Below are 18,907 nucleotides of genomic sequence, written 5' to 3'. Positions count from 1 at the left end.
AAAGCAAGCAGAGCTCTCAAAAGGGCTTAACCATTGATCTCAGCATAAGGTCATATCAAAACATGACACAGGCAATTCAAATGCATAGAATTACAGGATTCTCTTCAGAGGGAAAGGTTAAAATCCTACCTGGCGATCTTTAAAATATTTTTGGTTTTCACTCCTGTGAAAAAAAAAAGTAATCTAAGTCTTTGAACCTTTTCTTGCCCTTTTACATCTGGAAGCTGCATGGTATGTATCCCTTTCAGTGCTAGTAAACTCAATTTCTCCATTATTAGATTATCAGACTGCATTTTGGACAGGCAAGATGTGTGACTAAAATGAGGTTCATTGATCTGTTCTGGCATGAGGCAAATTATTGTTCATGACCAACTGTAGGTTTTGAATGTTTTGGGAGGAGAAAAAAAGGTGTCTTAGTCTACAGTGTATGGCTACATTTTAGAACAGACAAGTGTCCTGTGTTTTGTTAAAGAAATATTTCCTTGGACACAGAGGAAATGCCTGGTACTGCTCTGTCAAATAACTGTCTCTGGAGAAGTTGGGAGTGTTGATGCCTAAAGCTTAATTTACACCAAAATGCTATTGGGAGTTGCATAGTGTGAGGAGTGTTCACTTGGGATCGGGTACTGCCACCTGCTGATCGAAAATCAAAGTGTACTGCTTGCTTACCGAATATACCTTCTACTAATACACTTCAAAATCCTTAATATTAAAAAATTAAAGAATAGTTTCTGGATATAAATTCCTCTTGTTGTAAAAAGAGAGAGAGAAATATTGTAATACTATTACTTATTATACTGTTTGCTGGGAATTCTCGAGTGTCTATGTTTGTACAACGTAACATGAAGCTGTTATTTCACAACTGAAGAGTAGGCCTTTGTTTCCCTACTTGACCTTGTTACCCAGATCATCAGTTACAATGCTGTTGATGACTTGGGTCCTTGTTTTTCAAATAAACAGACTATCTTGCTGCAAAGCAAATAACACTTTCTTAAACTGTGCATTGCACAAGTACTGTTGACAGTGCTGTTGGGAAAAAATGATGAGGTATTTTTCTTTCCTTCCCCTCAAGGCTTTGGGAGTTTCCAGTCAAAACGACCGATCAACAATAAAGAAAAAAATTAAGGATATTAGAAAAACACAAGAAAAACTGGAAAAGCAGAAGGAAAAGGTTCAAAAGAAGGAGAGAGAAGTTCGCAAGACTGGCAGAGTGGTAACCACTCTGGAATCAAGCTGCTAAAATGACCCTGTTTTATTTAGCGCAGACTTGCTTTATCTTGAGGAGTTCAGCAGTTCTGTATATAATTGTACAATTGAGGGAGGTGTGAAAGTGCAACAGTTTAACATGGTAGGTGGTTTTTAACTTCTTAATTATAGTCCCCACTACAACCCAATAAAATTAAATGGTTTTGGTACTTTTATTCCTAGTTGACTCTGAGTGTACTAATAGACAATAATTTAACTTTCTGCCTTAAGTAATATTTGTGCTTCTAAGACCTCCTATGCCCTTTTTGTTGAAATGTTTTTGAAAAGTAGAATACTGTATTGAAAATTATTTCAATATTAGTGAACTAGCATTTGATAGACTTGAATCTGATAGAGGGACGATAGCAAACTCCTGCCAACAAGTTCAGTCTGTGACAGTCTGTTTTATCTGTTGCCAGTAAAGATGTATAGTAAAAATTTAAGAAAACGGTAATGTCAACTTAATTTAAAAAGAAAGCATGTATTTCAAATTTATGGATTATTTTGTTTAAATTCTTGTATTTTTGAGGTTTTCATTCAAGGTTCACTGTAGTAGCACATTGGTTTTGAATTCTATGCGTTGCAACTTATGGAGAAAATAACAAGAAACTTTAAGTAGTTTTCACAAACTACACACACTAAACCATAATATTGTTTTCTGTACACTACCCATACGGTGTTGGGCCAAGGTTTAAACCTATAAATAAGATCTTTTTTAACCTATTTTTCCTAAATAATACCTAGTTTTATAGATTTATGCTATGAATAAGATCAATTTGCAATACACGTATTTCTCTTTTCTACCTGCTACAAGATTTTTGCGGACCAAATTTATATATTTGTTAATTTTAAACTATACTGTTTTTCAAACTTAAAATACTGAGGGAAGAATTCTAAGCAAAATTATCACTGAAGCACTGGGTTTCTGCATTGTATTTCAATATTCAATTGTAGACTACAGGTTATTTTTCTTTAAAGGAGGATTTGATTCTCAGAATAGTTTAGAACATGAATTGATGTTTTGTATAGTACATACTGTTTCCTAGGGATGCTATGAAAGCATTTCCTTTAATCAGATTATTCCAGAAACATAGACTAGTTTAAGTATCAATTCCAACATAGAATGGACTAGAACAAATCTTACATAATTTGTTTATGTGGACCAAGTTCTCCTTTAAATCTATGGATTGTTTTTCATTTTAATTAAATGAATGAACTTCACTGTTGGTGTTTCACATTTTTTTTTGTATAACTATCTTATGAATCTTGGCAAAACGACTGTGTGGAAATGCTTTTGCACACTACGCGCATTTCCAAAATAAACTTTGAAAATCTTGGTAATAATTACTTCTAAAAAGTTCAGTTTTCTGTTTTGTGCATTAAAAACCAATTCTTTGGTCAATATTTAACTGATTTGTTTTCAGTAGCTTTGAGTTTGCACTCCTTGAGCCAGAGAGGAATGCTGCCCTACTGCTAGAAGAGGAGGGAACTGGAAATATGGAATTGTCAAATGATCACACATGTAAAACCACTCTTAATTCAGTTACGAACGTTTCTGTCTCAGTTAAGTCACTTCAGGAGAATGGAGAATACTGACGTTAACTATGTATTACCTTTTTCATTTAAGCCTACTGAACTGAATGTTACACTCTTGGAAGGAGACCAGTGGAATTAATGGCTTCAAAGATTTGCCTGTATGCAGGGCTGCTGCAGTCAAAAGGGGGTAGTGGCAGGGATAATAAACTCACCTGGCACCTGAGCATGTGAACACCATTACAGACCACAGCATTTAACTTCTGACAGATGCTAAAAAGAAGGCTGGTTCCACTAGCTTAGTACCAAGCCACAAAATCACTCAACTGAAACGTTACAGTTTAAAAATAGTTTTAATGAATAAATGTAGTGATTCTTTCAAAAAATTAAGTTAACACAAACCAAGGTTAATTTTACAGACCTAATTTTCATACAAAACTATTAAAATCGGCATTTTAATGGCTGAGCTAGTATACTAATTTTCTACAGTGATTCACTTCAACTTAACCAGTGTGCTAGCAATGGCTTTGGTAAGTAATAACAATATTAAACACAAATTACCTTCTGAGCTCTTATTTAAATCAAAAGTAATCAAAGATCAAATTTGTAAGTAGGAGTGAACATTGTAAACCAAAAATAATACTACATTTGTGTTTTCACAGCAATCATTGGGGCTGGTGGGTAAGGATATAAGATACAAATATAATTTCATGTCAGCTTGTTCTAATAATCAGAATTCAATCTGTAGCTAGCTGACGGTAGGAAAGGGGATTTTATTTCCATAATACCATACAAAATACTTTAACAGACTTTCTAGAAAACAAACTGTGATAGATGTTCTTCAGAAACATCTCTTGTAGTTCATTTCAGTCAGTAAAATATTTAAAACGTAGTGCAAAAGCTAGAACGTTCAGCTTCAGAGTGGAGTTTAAAATGTCTTGCAGAGACTTTTGGCTTCATCTCTGCAACAGCAATAGCTGCAGGCATTCTCTCATCTTTTGTACAGGCCTCATTTAATGATGTATGGAATTTGTCTCATACATCCTCTTGCAGGGTTGAAGAAGAGAACATCTACAGATTATCTTGGCTTGTAGTTTACAGCTATGCACATTAGAAGGTACGCCAGTGACCACATCACATCCTTGTAAAGAAAAAATAGGGACCTCTCAGAGTGCCCACAAGCTTGAGTGGAGCAGGTAACTGTACTGTTCTGGTGGCAGCTGAGCTAGAATAATCTTCCCTCAGAGTGTCAATTTATCCGTGTATATAGAGCCCAGTCTGTAAAGCATTGTTAAAGTGACCTACATCATCTTGATCAGGGTATAAAATGATTCTCTTCTTTTGCAGAACTAGGCTAGGGAGGTAACAGGTGATACCTGTCTCAGCTACAACTAAAATAGCATTACTTGAATTTCTAATATACCAGCTATTCCCTTCCCTTATCTCACTTTCTGCTCTGTGCAGAGCTACTAAACTAACAAAATTTACGTTTATTCTTTTGGAGAAGGATTAAGCATGTCTGCTGCAGAACAAAAAAAAAAAACCCACGGAATTAATGCGGTGAATTAGTGTGTTTAACTGCATCCACTCTTCAAGTAGTAAGGAGTAAGAGGGATTGAGGTGCAACACAGATGCATATGATTTGAACAAAGCTGGCACAAAAGGCTTTAAAAGAAGCTCAATCCTTTATTAAAAGAAGGACTCTGTACCTGAAAAGTAATACTCATTCTCCTATCTTCCCCAGTAGGTTTTGACAGTTTACCTTTGACAGATAAACACATCCTGATTACCTTATTTATGTTATTAGTGTGACTTCCAGTTGCTACACAATCAAGGCCAAAAGCACATCACAAAGTATTTTCAAAAACTGGTAATTCCACTTTTTAATACTCCTGAGAAGGTAGTTTCTGTTGCCACAGTAATAGAGGTGCCCTATTAAGGGCAAACTTTAAAAAAATCTGCTTCTTAAAATAGCTTCCATTTACAGCTGTAACCTGACATACCAGAGTGAGATCTTACTAGAGCTAGAACACTGACACTGTGGTTTGGTTTTACCAACAGAAAAATAAGCAGATGCCAGACAGCATATTGTCATTGTACACACGTCAACACTATTTGTGAATTCACAATGATGAGGGCAAGATAAGTTTTTTCACATGTATTAAATATTCACATTACAAGCAATGACCTATGACTGATACCACATACCTGAGATACATTATACCAGTGGTAGCAGCTAGAACTGATTTATTTATCTGTACAGACCTAAGTTTGATTTCAACAGCTTCAAAAAACCTTGATGTAGACAACACATCTAACTTTGCAGAGTTAGATTTCGGCATGCTTACAATAAAAGAATACGAAGTGCCATCCAGGTGAAGAGGTATAGCAGTGAGCTCCTCACTATCTCTTACTTGAGCTTTTCATTAGTCTTGTGCTGTTCTATAATGGAAAAATGCTCTGATGAGCTTTTTCAATAGTTCTTCAACTAAGAAAATTTTCTAATTATATTAATACACTCCTCACTCGATGTGATACAGACTGCAGTGCTTCCTGTAAAACACAAAATTACTGCTCCTTTGACTTTGCTACTGAAAGTAGTCATAAATAGAAAGTGGAACAAATAAATTGTGACCTTCTCACTTAAAATTTTAAAGTATGTACAGGTTTAGGGTTTTTCTTGGGTTTGGGGTTGTTGGGGATTTTTTAATTCCAGAAAAGAGTAATTACATTAAACCTTCTGTTACTTTCACTTATCAAAATGTGGCTAAGCATCTTGATGTAAATCATGTCTTTTAAATTCCCTTTACAGACATACCTACTACTTATGAAGTGTTGAGGAAAAAGCTATGTACTGCGAAAAGTGGTCATGTCCTTTGGCTCACTGCTTGGCACGCACCAATCATCTGCCTCATGGTTTCCTTTATAATGTTTCCAGGCTGCTTTGTTATATACAGGGAGTCTTTCAATTGATTCTGTTGATAAGGCCTGTAAATAGAGAAGACTGCAGCTGACATTGTCTTTTAATCAAAGTTAAAGTAACGGAACAAAGAGTTCCATTAGCAGTTAGAGTTGCTGAGAAGTTTAAAATGGTTAAGTGTTACATACCTTTATGTAAATAACTGCATCTGTACCATAGCCTTCTAAGGAATAGAGTTTCAGGTCTCCTTGGAAGTACTGTGCATACAGACGTGATATGGGTAAGCCATAACCAAATCCAGCCTGATCCGAGAGAAAAAGTGTATTTTCATTAATTGCACCAATCAATGGTGGGTCTTTTTGTTTTAACTTAACAGGTAGATAGACACATTAAGCACGATGTTGAACAGGAAGAGACAGAGTTCAAATTTTAACTATTATGCCCCACAAAACTGTTACTCCAGAAACAGAAGATGTTTTTGATGATGAGAAAACTGGTTTACTCCTTTGTCAGACAGGGATGCTAGATAACACTTCTTGTATTATAGTAGCTTTTTCAAGAAGACATTACACTATTAGAGAAAACTGTACTGGGTCTGTCTTAGATTCTCATGGAGCTGCTCATCTTAAGGACACTGTATACGTAAGTAGGATACATTTCAGCATTGGTATAGATAAAAAAAAGATTCAAGCAGCAATTAATTTGTAGCTTGTACTAAAATTCTATCAAGCCCTGTCTACAGTAGCAGGAAATAGACCTGAAGGGTTAAGTGTAACTTTTTTTCATCTACTCAACTGTAGAGGCAATTTTTCTCAATAAACATAGACAGTATTTCTCTGTGAACACCTAGTGTTTAATAAGTTGCACAGTAACCTAGATGCAACACACTATAGACATTTAAAAAACACATTTTAAATGATGCAAAATGAGGAAAAAAATACTTTGGGAACGCTGTTCAGAGCTTCTTACTGAGAGGTAAGGCTTTATTTCTTGTGCATCTATTAAGTTCACATGAGAACAAAGTAGATTATTTGTATGCCTTGTCACATCTGCATATCTTCATCCTTGGATGGTACAACTGACTACACAGTAAATATGAAACTATGGACTTAATCCAAAATCGTTGCTATAATTATTCTTGCTTTCATTCAGGGCCCTGTCTTTAGTGCAGAACATGCAGCATAGCTACATATTCTGCCCGAGGCAGGTGATCTTTATAAAAGTTACTAGAGAAAACAGAATCATGAACAAGTTCCAATAATTTCTAGTATCTTGGTATTTTATGCAATTTTCCAGTTATTTTTCAGAAAAATATTTTAATTAAGCCATAACATTCATATAGTGATACTCATTGCATCTATAAAATCAGTACTTCATTGCTTTGGATAAATAGTTTCTTTTGTGACAAACATATCAAAGTTGACAAGATACAAAAATTTGCATACCAAAGGCGTAGCTCGAGACGTCTCAACACGTGGACGTGGTGCTGTTGAATACATGTAGTTGAATAGTCTATCAATTTTCCTCATAGGAACACCTCCACCACGATCACTCATCTGGAAAAAGAAGGAACATGTAGCATTATGTCCCTGAATATGTTTTTAAAAAAGACAGCTTCTCTCAAACAATGATCCAGAGAAAGTTCAGGTAGAACATAATATAAAGTTGTCCCTATTCAATTGTTGGTTTTCTTACATGTCAGCTACAGCAATGACCAGAGAGAAGTGAATCTTTTCCTGTCATCCCTTAGGGAAACCATTTAAGTAAAATACTACCATAAGCATTCATAATCTCCTGGAAGGAAGAAATTTCTGTTTTAAGTTGTACATCTTGTCAATAACTCAATTTTGTCTGAAGTCAGTAACTCTACCTTTTAGCAAATGCCAGGTTTTGAGTATTTTCATCTTTATTCCTTAGGAATACTCCCAGTTAACTACAATCTATTAGAACCTGCTCCTGAAGGAATAAGTCAGAAGAGTTGTTTTACTACAGTTAAATTAGACCTCTGAAAAAGCCAGTGCTTGCAGCTGGTCTTTAAAATCCACCACAGATGTTGTACAGCAAAAGAAATAAATTCCTCTACAAATTGTACATTAGGAAGGTTTGATTTGCATGAACTATACAATGTTCATTTCCCTTTTTTGAGTTCACACCTGCGTAGCTCTGTCATTGCCTGTACAAAATAGCACAACCGTATAAAAACACTACTTCATTTTTAGTCATGGTTGCTTATAAGCTAGGCAAGACACAAGCATGACAGAAGCACGGAATCTTGTTGCAGAGCCTTCAGTGTGACTGTGCAGCCTCTTAATGAATTTTCTTCTGATGCAGTATGTGAAACTCCATAATGTCTTGTTACTTACATACTACATCATCACATGCAATCTATTGCTGGTACCAGCTAAAGTTATTAATATGCTGCCTATGACAAGGAAAAAAAGCTAATCTTTTGATAACATTCAAAATAATAAAAAGTGGGTACCTTTACAGTTAAATCCTCATTTGCCAATGCAACGTGTACATGAATTGGAGGATAAATGCATCGATCAGCATTGTGTTCCATGGTGGCTCTCATTGCATTCTGCAATTTCAAGTACAAATTAAATCCTGTTCTTACCACTTTGCATATTATCTTAAAATTTAGGAAAGTTGTCTTTATCACATCTTTCAGAATCAGGACAAACGTGGACGGTTTTAAAATACTGGCGGTTTTGTATTTGTGGCTTATTTAGTATCAGTATTACAGTATACAGACTTCAAATATTTTTTTCTTAGAACAAACATTTGAATATTTTAAATGTAGTTTCATTTGTAGAATTCCTCATGATGCATAATGACACATCAAAAGAAGTCTGGGATTGAACTGCTTGAGGAACGCTCTGTAGGACCTGTTACACATAATACCAGATTTGAAGGTGCCCCCAAAGTTGTGTATCTTATTCTCACTGCTTCGTTAGTTAATGTCTTTTTACATTTAAAGATTTTTACAAAGCTGTGTACTCAGAAGGTGCCAGATGTATTCAGTGGCTAGGCAAAGATGATACATCTTCCAAAGCTGTTTATTTTCTCTGCAGTTACTGTTTGTCTAAACAGTACAATTTCGTTATCTTCCTGCAGTCAAATAGTGAGAGGTTTGCACTTGCAAAAAAACCACTGCTATCTAGAACTTGTTCAAAAAGTCAAACAAGTACAACCTCACTAAACAAAGATATATAAAAGAATTGTGTAATGGTAAGCGCACAGACCTTGAAAAGTTCGAAAACCATGTGATAGAGATGTGATGGCACATACACCACTTGCATGGGCTGTCCTGGTGATTTAGCTGCAGAACAGAGAATCTAAATAATTAAACAGCAAACTAGGTATCTGGTATTCACTCTCACAGTAATTCAAAATGGCTATTTGTATTGTTGAGAGAATTTACAGGAGAAGGAAAATTTGAACAGAAACCTTTTCAAAAGTTGTATGTTAATCAAAAGTCATACACAAGATTGTCAAGTGTGCTTGCTGCTTTAGAAATTAAGGCATACAGGAGTTGCTTCAAACAGGAATTTGTCATGAAGATACAGTCAGGCTCTTCAGGCAGCGGGAGAACAAGAAACAGTGAGTGTAAGATAAAAGAACAGAGGTTCAGGTGGGCTACAGAGAAAACCTTTTTCACTCTGACAGTTAATAAGCACTGAAACAAGTTGCACAGAAACATTATGGCAATTCTATGATTATGTAATTGACATCGTTGGAGGACTTGTAGGACCAAATTGGATAAGGCCTAGTCTGACCTCATAGTTGACCCTCCCTGCCTCAAGCAGGATGTCAAGCTAGAAACCTCCTGAGGTACCTCCCAACCTGAATTATCTTACGGCCTTATAATGCACCAAAGTAACTACAGCACAGATTATTCTTAAGATTCTTTTAGATAGCATCTGATTTCTAAAAAGAGGACTTAACAAAAAATATGTGGACAATTCTGTCTGTGAAATTGGTATCTTTTTCAAAATTTTAAAGGAACAAATTCTAGAAAATATATCATGGGAACATATCCATTATATCAAAAATTAAAGAAAGATTGCTCAAAAACTTCTGCTGTCTCTTCAAGTTCTTTCAGTTCATCAGATTGTGTTAGTGCCCCCTGCTTTATAAACATAAATGTTAAAGACTAGCGATGGCAAAGGATCTAGGAGAAATTATGTAACCAGCAAACGTAAAGGCAAGGTGGGGCGGGGTTAAGGAATAAATCACATTTTGAAATATGTCAGGTTCCTGTCCTTGAATTGATTGTTTCCCTCCATGCCTCAACCCCCAGATCCCATGGTTAAGGTTTAAATAATGGTCTCTACTCAGCTGTGGGCAAGGAATTTGCATTTGCCCTGGATCAGATTTAAACTCACCTTCACAATTCATTGAACAAAAGGTCACTCTTTCTATAAAAACTGAACTGTTTGTTTGGGATTCTGGAGAACATACATCATAAAATGACTCCTCAGTACAGAGAATTGGCTACCCTGACTGTTAAGTTTCCTACAAATGTTTTTAGTATCGTGCTGCAAAGATGAAGAGAGGTAAACCCTTTAACCTAGATAGAGAATAACAAGTTTCATACAGTAGGAAGAAAATACCTGGAATGTGTAGTCAAGGCTGCACTTTTCTTTGCTTTCACCTTCATAAGCCAAGTTGCTGTGGTTGCACTTTGGCTTTCACAGTTACTTATTTCTGTAGGTCTGTCCAAACTTGGCCTTTAGTATCTTGAAAAGTACTCTAGTGAGTAGTGTCAGAAAGGCTCTTCAGCATCCAGCAGGACTATGAGGGCAATAGCTGACCTTTGAGTTCACAGCAACATGGTTGTAAACTCGCTGATTCAAGCCACAGCCAACAGGTTCAAATAATTTTTACCACTACTTGAGTGTACTATACCTAATTACAACTACAATAACATGGTAGCTGAGTAAGCAGAAGGAATGAGAAAGGAATGTTTAGTATAAATCTTAAAAGCGTCACAAGAAATGCAGAGAGGGTGAGATGCATTAGACAGTGTAGGATAAAGATACACAAGAAACCTTGGGGAGGAAAGGAGGCTGATAAAATCTGCTATGAAATTTGTTAGATGAACAGCTCTAGTATCAAAAAACTACTGGTTTCAGTTTTCTGATTTAAGGGAGGAACAGGGAAAGCCACCTGCCAGAATAACAAAAAACGACCTGAACTATTATTTATTACAGTAGATATAGAGAACACATTAACTATATGAAAAATGGAAGGAGAACATTTCACCACCAGCTAATTTAGAGGAAGCCATTGCTTCACTGAAGAGTGCCTCAACTCATATTCACTTACCATTCAACTCTTCAAGGATGAGTTCTGGAGAGCTCATGTAATATAAATCACACAGTCTCTTGGCACTTTCATAGCCATCTGTAATAAAAATAGAAAAAGTTACATTTCCCCCTCCACTTTTTTCTCTCCTTTACAGTTTGCCAAAAACAAAAATTGGAAACATTTTTCACTGTCAGGGAGATTTTGTATTTTCTCACCAAAAAATAGTTTTATAGGGAGAAGTGACAAAACTCTATTAAACTTCTGATTGAAACTTCTGTTCCAGGTAGGAAAGAACTAATCAGTTTAAGAATATCCAGATGTGTATTGACTCTCAAGTGTAGACATTCAGTGTGAATTTTCAGGATTCTTGCTCTTATCTGCTGAATTTACCTCTAATAACTTCAACAACATTGCAGCTAGGATCAATGCTTCCAATGTGTTTCGGACGAGCTGGATTAATTTTCCCACCAAACAGTAAAGCTGCCAAAGAAGAAAATATTATTAAATACCCAATTTTAGTTTATATCTTCAATTTTGCTAAACAGAAATCTATAATTTCAATCTTCACCATACTTAAAATATTTATTAATAGTAGACTTTTAAGAATTCTATTGAGTTTGTAAATAGCAAGGCAAACGAGTGTACTCCCAAGAAGCATTTAAGTACATATTAAGCACTTAAAAATGAAAGGAAAATATAATGACATATTAGAGGTACCATTTCCCTTCCTTTCAAAAACAGTACTTACAGTGTTGATTAAGAAGCATCCTAATTGAAATGCGACTCATGTAGAAGCGGTCTAAAAAATACTGCACGTTCTGTGAGGTCACTGGATCAATGCCAAAGCTTTCCTTGTACTCTATTACTCCTTGAGCCATCGTAGGAATTACATCATTGTGACGGTTCCGGATTTTTATCACCGTATCTGTAAAACTAAAATTAACTTATTGTTAGTATTTCACCTTCAAGTGAATTGAATACTCTGGCAAACAGAGTATCTGAAGACCACTAAGTGCAGAAATATCACAAGTCTGTAAGAACCCAAGTCAGTCTTTACAGCATATTTCAAGCAACTGGCACTGAAACAATCAGTAATCAACCACTACTGATTATTTATAAAATTTCTGTTTATTGTTTTAATGACTGACAAGAAAAAGAGAAAACTGTACCAGCTATTTTCAGGAAGATCATCCTGTGCCTGACCAGTGGCAGTTACGGTCAGCCAACAACGACCAAACCTACTCTACAAGTGAAAAGTTCCATGTATCGGTTCCAACATTACAAGTAAGGAATTCAGAAACATTTGGTCAAGTTTGATGCACTCATAGCTTCTTTAGTGTAACAAAAAATAAAAGCCCTGACTGGAGTGATAAAAGTGTTTTGTTTCATGTTTTGATGTACCCTCCTTTTAGGGACAGAGGGTGACAATACTGCAATTCTTACGTAAAGTGTAGAGATGGCTGAAATTTTTCTTAAGCTATCCTTTTCTTGGCAGCCCTTCTACATAATATTAACATATGTGAGAGCAAACCCTTACCTATGAATAACCCCTGAATCTTCTGAGCTTTTGTCCTTAAAGTCAAGGATCTCCTGAAGACTTTGGACATACCTTTAAATGAAAGAAACATGACATAAGACAAATTCTAATACACCTTCCTAGGTTCTTTTGGTTAGCACTTTATGGCCTTCCAAGCTTGCTTGTTTCCAAATAATTGTATTTGATATATCCCACCAACCTATGCCCTGTTCATTTTGTTAGATCCATTTGAATCTATTTGTGTTTTCTTCCAAAGTTTCCAGAGCAATGAATTGCACAAGTTAATTAGAATGCATAAAAGATCTTCCTTGTGTTTTAAACGCAGTGGGTAACAGCTTACTTCCAGCCCCAGAGAGTTCCTGTTAATAGAAAAATCTTTCCAGCTCATTCATGATTTAAGTATTTTTTACCATTCCTTTCCTGAGATGTGTATTTTCCACGCTAAAGAACTCTATTTGGTTTCTCCTCATGCTGAAATTGTTTCAACCCTCTGATTGTCCCTCTTTGCCTGTTGTTTGGGGTAGAGTGACTAGAACTGCCTGAAATTGAGAGGAATAATGCTCTAACACAGTGATACAATTATATTCCTCCTCATTTGTTACTTAGTTCCTAACACTGTTTGCCTTCTTGCCCATCAACTGACATATTCAGATAAATATCCCCAGTAGCATCCTAATTTCTTTTTCCACTGTAAGCAAGCCAGCAAGCAAGCATACAAGGAGAGGAGGTTCCTCTCTGCTCTACTTTGCATTTGTCCAAGTGGAATTCATTTCTCATTTGATCAACTTCATTCAGTACCATGAGAATTTAATCATTCATGTTTCATTAAAAGCCTTCATCTTTATTGATAGCTGTTTCTACAGTCATCTAAGCAATCCCACTTATTCACTGGCAGACTTTCTATTAACTTTAAAAGCCTTTCCAGAGAGCCATGTGGCTTTAGCAGTTGCCAAGCAATTTCTGTTTTGCTTGCTTCTTACAAAAGTTTATACTTACATTTCCTTACTTGAAAGCAAATCTTACTTTTCAAAGGATGTCTTTTTTATTTTAACAGCCTCGTATTCTACTAGGTTTTCTTTTACATATTTTGGCTTTGGGAACTTCCTGTTGCTCTTTCTTCTCAATCTACGGTAACCTGTCTTCTAAATGGTTTCTACTATGCTTAGCAAACATTTTGAGCTTTAGCCTGTTTCTGTCAGTTTCTACAACTAGCTTCTTCATTTTAGGTAAGTTCCCTATTAAACACCGTTCTGGTGGTGTTTTGTTTTTACTGAGTTCTCATACATGACTATCTACTGATTTTTAATTCACTTGTGAGTTCTCTAATTGCTCCTACAGGTTTTTTTTTTCCAAGTCTGTAAATTCAGTTTCTGATTTATGTCATATCGGGATATTTACTCAGGCTACATAAGTGATGTTCATGTCATGGGGGTTGGACTAGATGATCTCTAAAGGTCCCTTCCAACCCCTACCATTCTATGATTCTATGATTCTAATAAGTACCTGAAATGTTTTTTCTACAGAAGAGAATTAGTTCCTCCAACTTGTGTATTTGTAGGTCACCCTTAAAGGTATGAGATGACGCTGTTCTTACCAGCTCTGCACCAGCTGTACTGAAGGTGTTCTTAGGAGGTTGTCTGGAAGCAGGCTTATTTCTTTCATTATGTTTGCCAATCTCACAGGCAACTCTTGTCGCAGAAACATAAATGAAGTCTTTTCGCAAGCATTTTCAGAGCCTAAGGCCAAAATAAATACATGACAACATCAGAAAAAAAACGTCAGTGCTTACGGTAGAGAACTACACAAACTCTTACTTTCTTGCATAAGAGGTCTGTGGTTTGGTTTTAAAGCTGACTCAGCCTCTGGTAAGCCACTGTTTCTTTCATGGCAGCAGCCCATTTGTATTTCAAAATGTAAACTCATATTGAAATGTACCAGCCCTGTTGCCATAAGGAGAATCTTCAACTAGTGCAACAGTTGCAGACCCATACTATTCAATTTTAAATATCAATTCCCTCCATGTAAATTGTTCATTTTATTTGCAGCAAACATTGATGGTAACTAGCACTGACCAAACAGTATGTCATTTTGAGCATGTCAGAGAGGCAATGAAACCAGTGTAGGAAACCATTTGTCAGGAGGGTGCTTGAGAAAGCAGTGGTCCCATACATCCTGCTTGATCCCTGATCTCACCAAACTACCATTATTGATATTGGACCACTTTTAGTAAATAATTTCTTTAATATTTACCTCATTTTCAGCTGGATCTGTTGGAGTTTAAATTCACTGTCTTACTCACATGATTACTCAGAGAGAAATGAAAGTAGGACAGCTACTGTGCTCAGTCATTATGACAGTAATTCTCCCACACATCTACTTTCTTAATTTTTTTACGTTTTTAAAAGCTAGAAGCCAATTTACTGCACCTGCTGATAAGTGACCTATCCTTCTGTAAGGACAGCTATCATCTCTGTGAGTGGCAATTAAATGTAGTTATTAAGATCAAGACCTATGTTTACTGCCACAATGCTTGTTTTACTAGGTGAGAAAGAAAGGTGCAGAGTGGGAAAGAGGCTACGAAATATTGTCCTTTATTCTCAGCCATGCTGCCTTCTAGATTGCCAGTGTGTCACGTGAGCAGCATCTGAACTTGCTAACCTGTTCTCATCTGCTGCAGTGATCTACTTCAGGCTGCTTGTTTCACAACAGGTAACTCATAAAAATTAACTCTGGTGTTCCTGCTCTGTTCACTCCTTCCATTTGGTAAAGGGAGTTGGGGAAGATTAAAGGAAGGAACACGGAAGAAGTGGAAGCTGGTCATGTCTTAAATAGGAAAAATTTTCACCAAATTGAAACAGAATATTTTAGTTTAACGCATCCAGACCCAGAAACATCAAACTACACTGATTAGAGAACATCAGTTGATTAAAAACTGAATGGCTTACAACAAATTCCTACCCAGTGACACTTACCAGTAGAATGCATTGTCTACACATATGCCTTCTGCCCAGAAACCTTTCCTCCTTCTCCCTAGTCAGATTACATTTCAGGCATGACTGTTACTGGCCTTTCCCTTTCTTGGGTAACATTCCATGAACAAGTCAGACTGAAGGTATTAGAAGGTAAAGAGAATCTTCAAATCCCTCGTATACTGAGCAAATGACATTCCACAATTTAGTTGTGTATCTGGAGGCTATATCTTTGCAGTCCTGGGTCAAACATGGAAGACCGAAGACTTCAGTGAATATGACTTTGTGTCCCCGTGCAGCGATGGGTCTGTCTAGGCAAAGAATGGATAAGACTCCAACAGAAAATACTGTGTGCTTATAATCCAACATACAACTGAGATATATAATCCAGACCTAAATTTCCTTATGGAATATTTCATTTGCTAGATGGAAACCTTGGAGGAACTAGACTTTTTTTTTTTCAAAGTTAGTATTGCCAGATTTTATTATTTCCTCTTTGAATGCTCTCAAAGCAAAAGAGCCAAGCCAAACCCCAATGAAAACACCATCACATTATAATGGCTACAGAATGTCTAACAGAAAAGTACCATCTCAGCATTGCACCTTCTTTTTGCCTTTTAGTTTTTTACTATCTCTTATTAAATCCTTAAGCAAAAGGAAAAAAACAAACCACACACCTTTCAAGGTTATTGTTACCTTATATTCAGGTACTAACAGCTAAAAAGTGGACTAACTTTTGACATGAGGAAAAGGAAATACTGCGCCCTTAACATTATCACTGAATTTAAGGTAAGCATTATGAGTATTTTAGTGGTAAAATGATACAAGTCATAAAATGATACAAGACTTGCATGTCTTCCTGCTTCCACAAAGTCTGAGGTTCAGGGATTAGCTCTCAGTTATGCTTTACTTACAAAAATGTAAAAATCAATACAACTATTAACTAGTCAAATGTTTATATACAACATCTGTGTAAACATTCATACACACCAGAGTACCCTGGACACCAAAACAGGATGTATTATAGTATAGCTCCATCCCCAGGCTTTGAATTAGTTTCTCTGTGTGCCTTAGAAGACCTTCCTCTGTTTAGTTTCCTTTGAAGCAGAAGAGAACAATTCCTGTGAACTCGTATGTTTCCAAGCAGATAGTCCAATTTGGGCACTAGGAGTGTTTTAGTGTGGAGTGTAAGACCGAGTATCCCTCCAGGATGGCTCCTGGTGGTTTTGTCCTGCTCCATCTCTCACACATCTTCTAAAACAACATCTGGGCAAGCTGTTTCTGTAGGGCACTGAAGAGAGGTGTTCATTGTTCCAGCTCCTCGGCGCCCGCTCAGGTTAGACATCTCCCGTGTTTGGCATAGCTTAAAAGGTTGCATGCTGCTAACTTACAAAAGAAAAAGCCTTAACAAACCTCACCTGAGTCACTGTTCTACCAGTACCTATTGTCGTAACTGTCCCCACCCTCTTCCCAACACTGAGGTTTTGCAGAAAAAAAAACCAAAAACATAAACAAATAAAACCAAACTACTTTTGTGATGCCAAAACCCCGGAGTTTTCAGCTGTCTTCAACCTTGCCACAGTTCCACTCTCCGGGGAAGGAGCCAACTGAGTTCCCTTCTCCAGGAAGGAAACAGAGCCTTTTTCTGCCAGAAAGGACAGTATTAAGAACTGAAAAAACCCAATACCAAGAGCACACGGCAGCCCTAACTCGGGGAAGGGCGGGGGAGAGGGGCAGCTCGTGGCCGCGCCGGAGCCGCCCCCGCTCCGCTCCGCACGGGCACCTGCGGGCGCAGCGGCGGGGCCAGCGGGCCGGGGGCCCAGGGGGAACTCACCGAAATCTAGGAACTGCTTCATGGAGAGCGGCGAGGGGGAGAAGCGCGAGTAGAAGTCCACTTGCTGCGGGATGCTGCCCGGGGAGGCGCAGCGCAGCAGGGCACGCAGCAGCCTCATGGTGCGGCTCTCGTCCCCTCTCAGCTCAGCCCGACCCTACCGCCATTTCCCGCCACGCTACCGCCCCCGGCCCCTACCCAGGCCTCGGCCTCGTCCGCCGCGCGGCCTGGAGGAGGTGCCCGCAGGAGGAGTGTCTCCGCCTGGCCCAGCCCCACGCAGCGGCGGCGGGGCGGAGGAGAGGGCGGCTCCGGGGCAGCCCGACCTCCGCGGGGAGGGTCGCGGGGCGTGAGGCGGTGGCTCGGCTGCTCTCCCCCGCCTCGGATGTCTGCCGGGGGAAGACGACTCGCAGATCCCGTAGAGCCTGGCCTCGCACAGGTACGGTGGTATTACGCACGGCGGCGACTGCCGTTCCCTTCCCCGCGAAGGGTGCGGCGTGTGCGCTCACGCAGTGGGGCTGAAAGGTGCCGGCTCCTCAGTGCTGGTGCCATGCTGCGGGAGCTCTCCGAGAGCTCAGCCCCTTCGGTAAACGGTGCGCTCCGGGCGGGCGGCGCTCAGCCGTGCTGCCGCATCCCCTGGCCGCCGCCTGGCTCCGGAGCCGGCCGGCGGGAGAAAACCCGGAGCGGAGGAGGGGCGCGCCTCGACCGTGGCGGGCGCTCGGCCCCGGCGTCCGCTCCCCGCGGAGCTGAAACGGACGGGCATGGAAACCCCTAAAAGCACCGGGTGGCCGCGGCCTCACCTGAGGGATTTAGACCGTAATTTAATAGCCATGAGCCTTCTTCGTAGCGCACTTCGTTTACGGTGAGCGGTGCGGTGGTATGGGAACGGGCAGTGCGGCCTCTGCCAGCCCTGTGTGCCCTGCGCTGCGTTACGGCGTGCGGGCGGGAGCGCCGGGGAGCGACGGCTTCAGCTTCAGCTGCGGGGAGAAACAGAAACAAAAAAACAGAGAGGAAAAACGAAGCTTCTGTCTTTACAAATATACTCCCAGTCGTTCAGCAATGAATCCAAGACTTGTCTTTATTGATTAAAAGTACTTGGACCTTTTATCACACTAAATCACTTTACCAGCAGTTAGGAAACTCGTGCAACATGTGAGGCACTAAACAGGGGTATTTAATGGTTTCTTGTCCTGCTTAGGTAGAAATATCCAGAACACTACAAAAAAGACAGTTAGGAGTGATTGTAAGCGTTTCTGATACACTTACTGCAGTGCAGATAGTGAATCCTGTAATTAAAAACTGTATACAAGACAACAGTAGTGAATCTGGCCCTGTATAATTTCCTTCTTTTATTGTGGATACTTGTATTCATCCCATACATTTATCTTATTCAATCAATTCTTAAATATTGCTTGCTTTTCTTTAAACATGCCTTATACCTGCGACTTGGTGACCCAGTACTGGGGTTGGATATCTAATGGCCTTTGCTAGAGCACGGATTGGTTTGCGGTTTCTCTCACATAATGTGTTCAGTGCTTTGATGGTCTTCTTGGAGCCTCCTG

General features: G+C 38.6%; 2 protein-coding genes and 1 long non-coding RNA gene across 14 annotated transcripts in view; 2 read left to right on the top strand and 1 right to left on the bottom strand.

The window, feature by feature from the left end:
- The window catches only part of LOC104559045 (neurabin-1-like), a 42,412-nt gene extending 39,837 nt beyond the window's left edge, over positions 1–2,575 (top strand). For all 5 annotated transcript variants that reach the window (XM_062005125.1, XM_062005123.1, XM_062005124.1 and 2 more), the window contains one exon: positions 1,073–2,575. In XM_062005125.1, the coding sequence (XP_061861109.1) occupies positions 1,073–1,240 (168 nt within the window). In that variant the 3' untranslated portion in view covers positions 1,241–2,575. The remainder of the gene's footprint in view (positions 1–1,072) is intronic.
- On the bottom strand, positions 145–17,996 carry PDK1 (pyruvate dehydrogenase kinase 1). 5 transcript variants are annotated; one of them, XM_062005133.1, is made up of 12 exons: positions 17,352–17,996; positions 14,143–14,284; positions 12,549–12,620; positions 11,760–11,944; positions 11,402–11,491; positions 11,030–11,107; positions 8,944–9,020; positions 8,181–8,279; positions 7,144–7,254; positions 5,887–6,000; positions 5,597–5,766; positions 145–163 (listed from the first exon to the last, which is right to left on the bottom strand). In XM_062005133.1, exons 1-11 carry the CDS (start codon positions 17,467–17,469, stop codon positions 5,626–5,628), a joined length of 1,227 nt encoding a protein of 408 aa, XP_061861117.1. In that variant the 5' UTR covers positions 17,470–17,996; the 3' UTR covers positions 145–163; positions 5,597–5,625. The 5 variants fall into 5 exon arrangements, with proteins under 5 accessions (XP_061861117.1, XP_061861116.1, XP_061861119.1 ...); XM_062005132.1 differs by lacking the exon at positions 145–163 and adding an exon at positions 3,113–5,220; XM_062005135.1 differs by lacking the exons at positions 145–163; positions 17,352–17,996 and adding exons at positions 15,521–15,824; positions 16,508–17,332 and having other exon boundaries at positions 3,113–5,766.
- Positions 17,623–18,907, top strand: part of LOC133626371 (uncharacterized) — a 34,822-nt gene continuing 33,537 nt past the window's right edge. For all 4 annotated transcript variants that reach the window (XR_009819471.1, XR_009819470.1, XR_009819469.1 and 1 more), the window contains exon 1: positions 17,623–17,784. This is a non-coding gene — a long non-coding RNA (uncharacterized LOC133626371). The remainder of the gene's footprint in view (positions 17,785–18,907) is intronic.

This window comes from Colius striatus, chromosome 11 (assembly GCF_028858725.1).
Source record: "Colius striatus isolate bColStr4 chromosome 11, bColStr4.1.hap1, whole genome shotgun sequence".
NCBI lineage: Eukaryota > Metazoa > Chordata > Aves > Coliiformes > Coliidae > Colius > Colius striatus.
The sequence above is the reverse complement of the archived record's forward strand: the minus strand, read 5'-3'. Positions and strand labels throughout refer to the sequence as shown.

Excerpts from the sequence above, each read along its gene's own strand:
- PDK1 (XM_062005133.1), bottom strand. The coding sequence starts at position 17,469 with ATGAGGCTGCTGCGTGCCCTGCTGCGCTGCGCCTCCCCGGGCAGCATC. Across the intron at positions 11,945-12,548 it reads GATTCAGGGGTTATTCATAG|TTTTACAGATACGGTGATAA; the intron begins GTAAGGGTTTGC and ends AGTTAATTTTAG. Across the intron at positions 7,255-8,180 it reads ATGAGGATTTAACTGTAAAG|ATGAGTGATCGTGGTGGAGG; the intron begins GTACCCACTTTT and ends TTCTTTTTCCAG.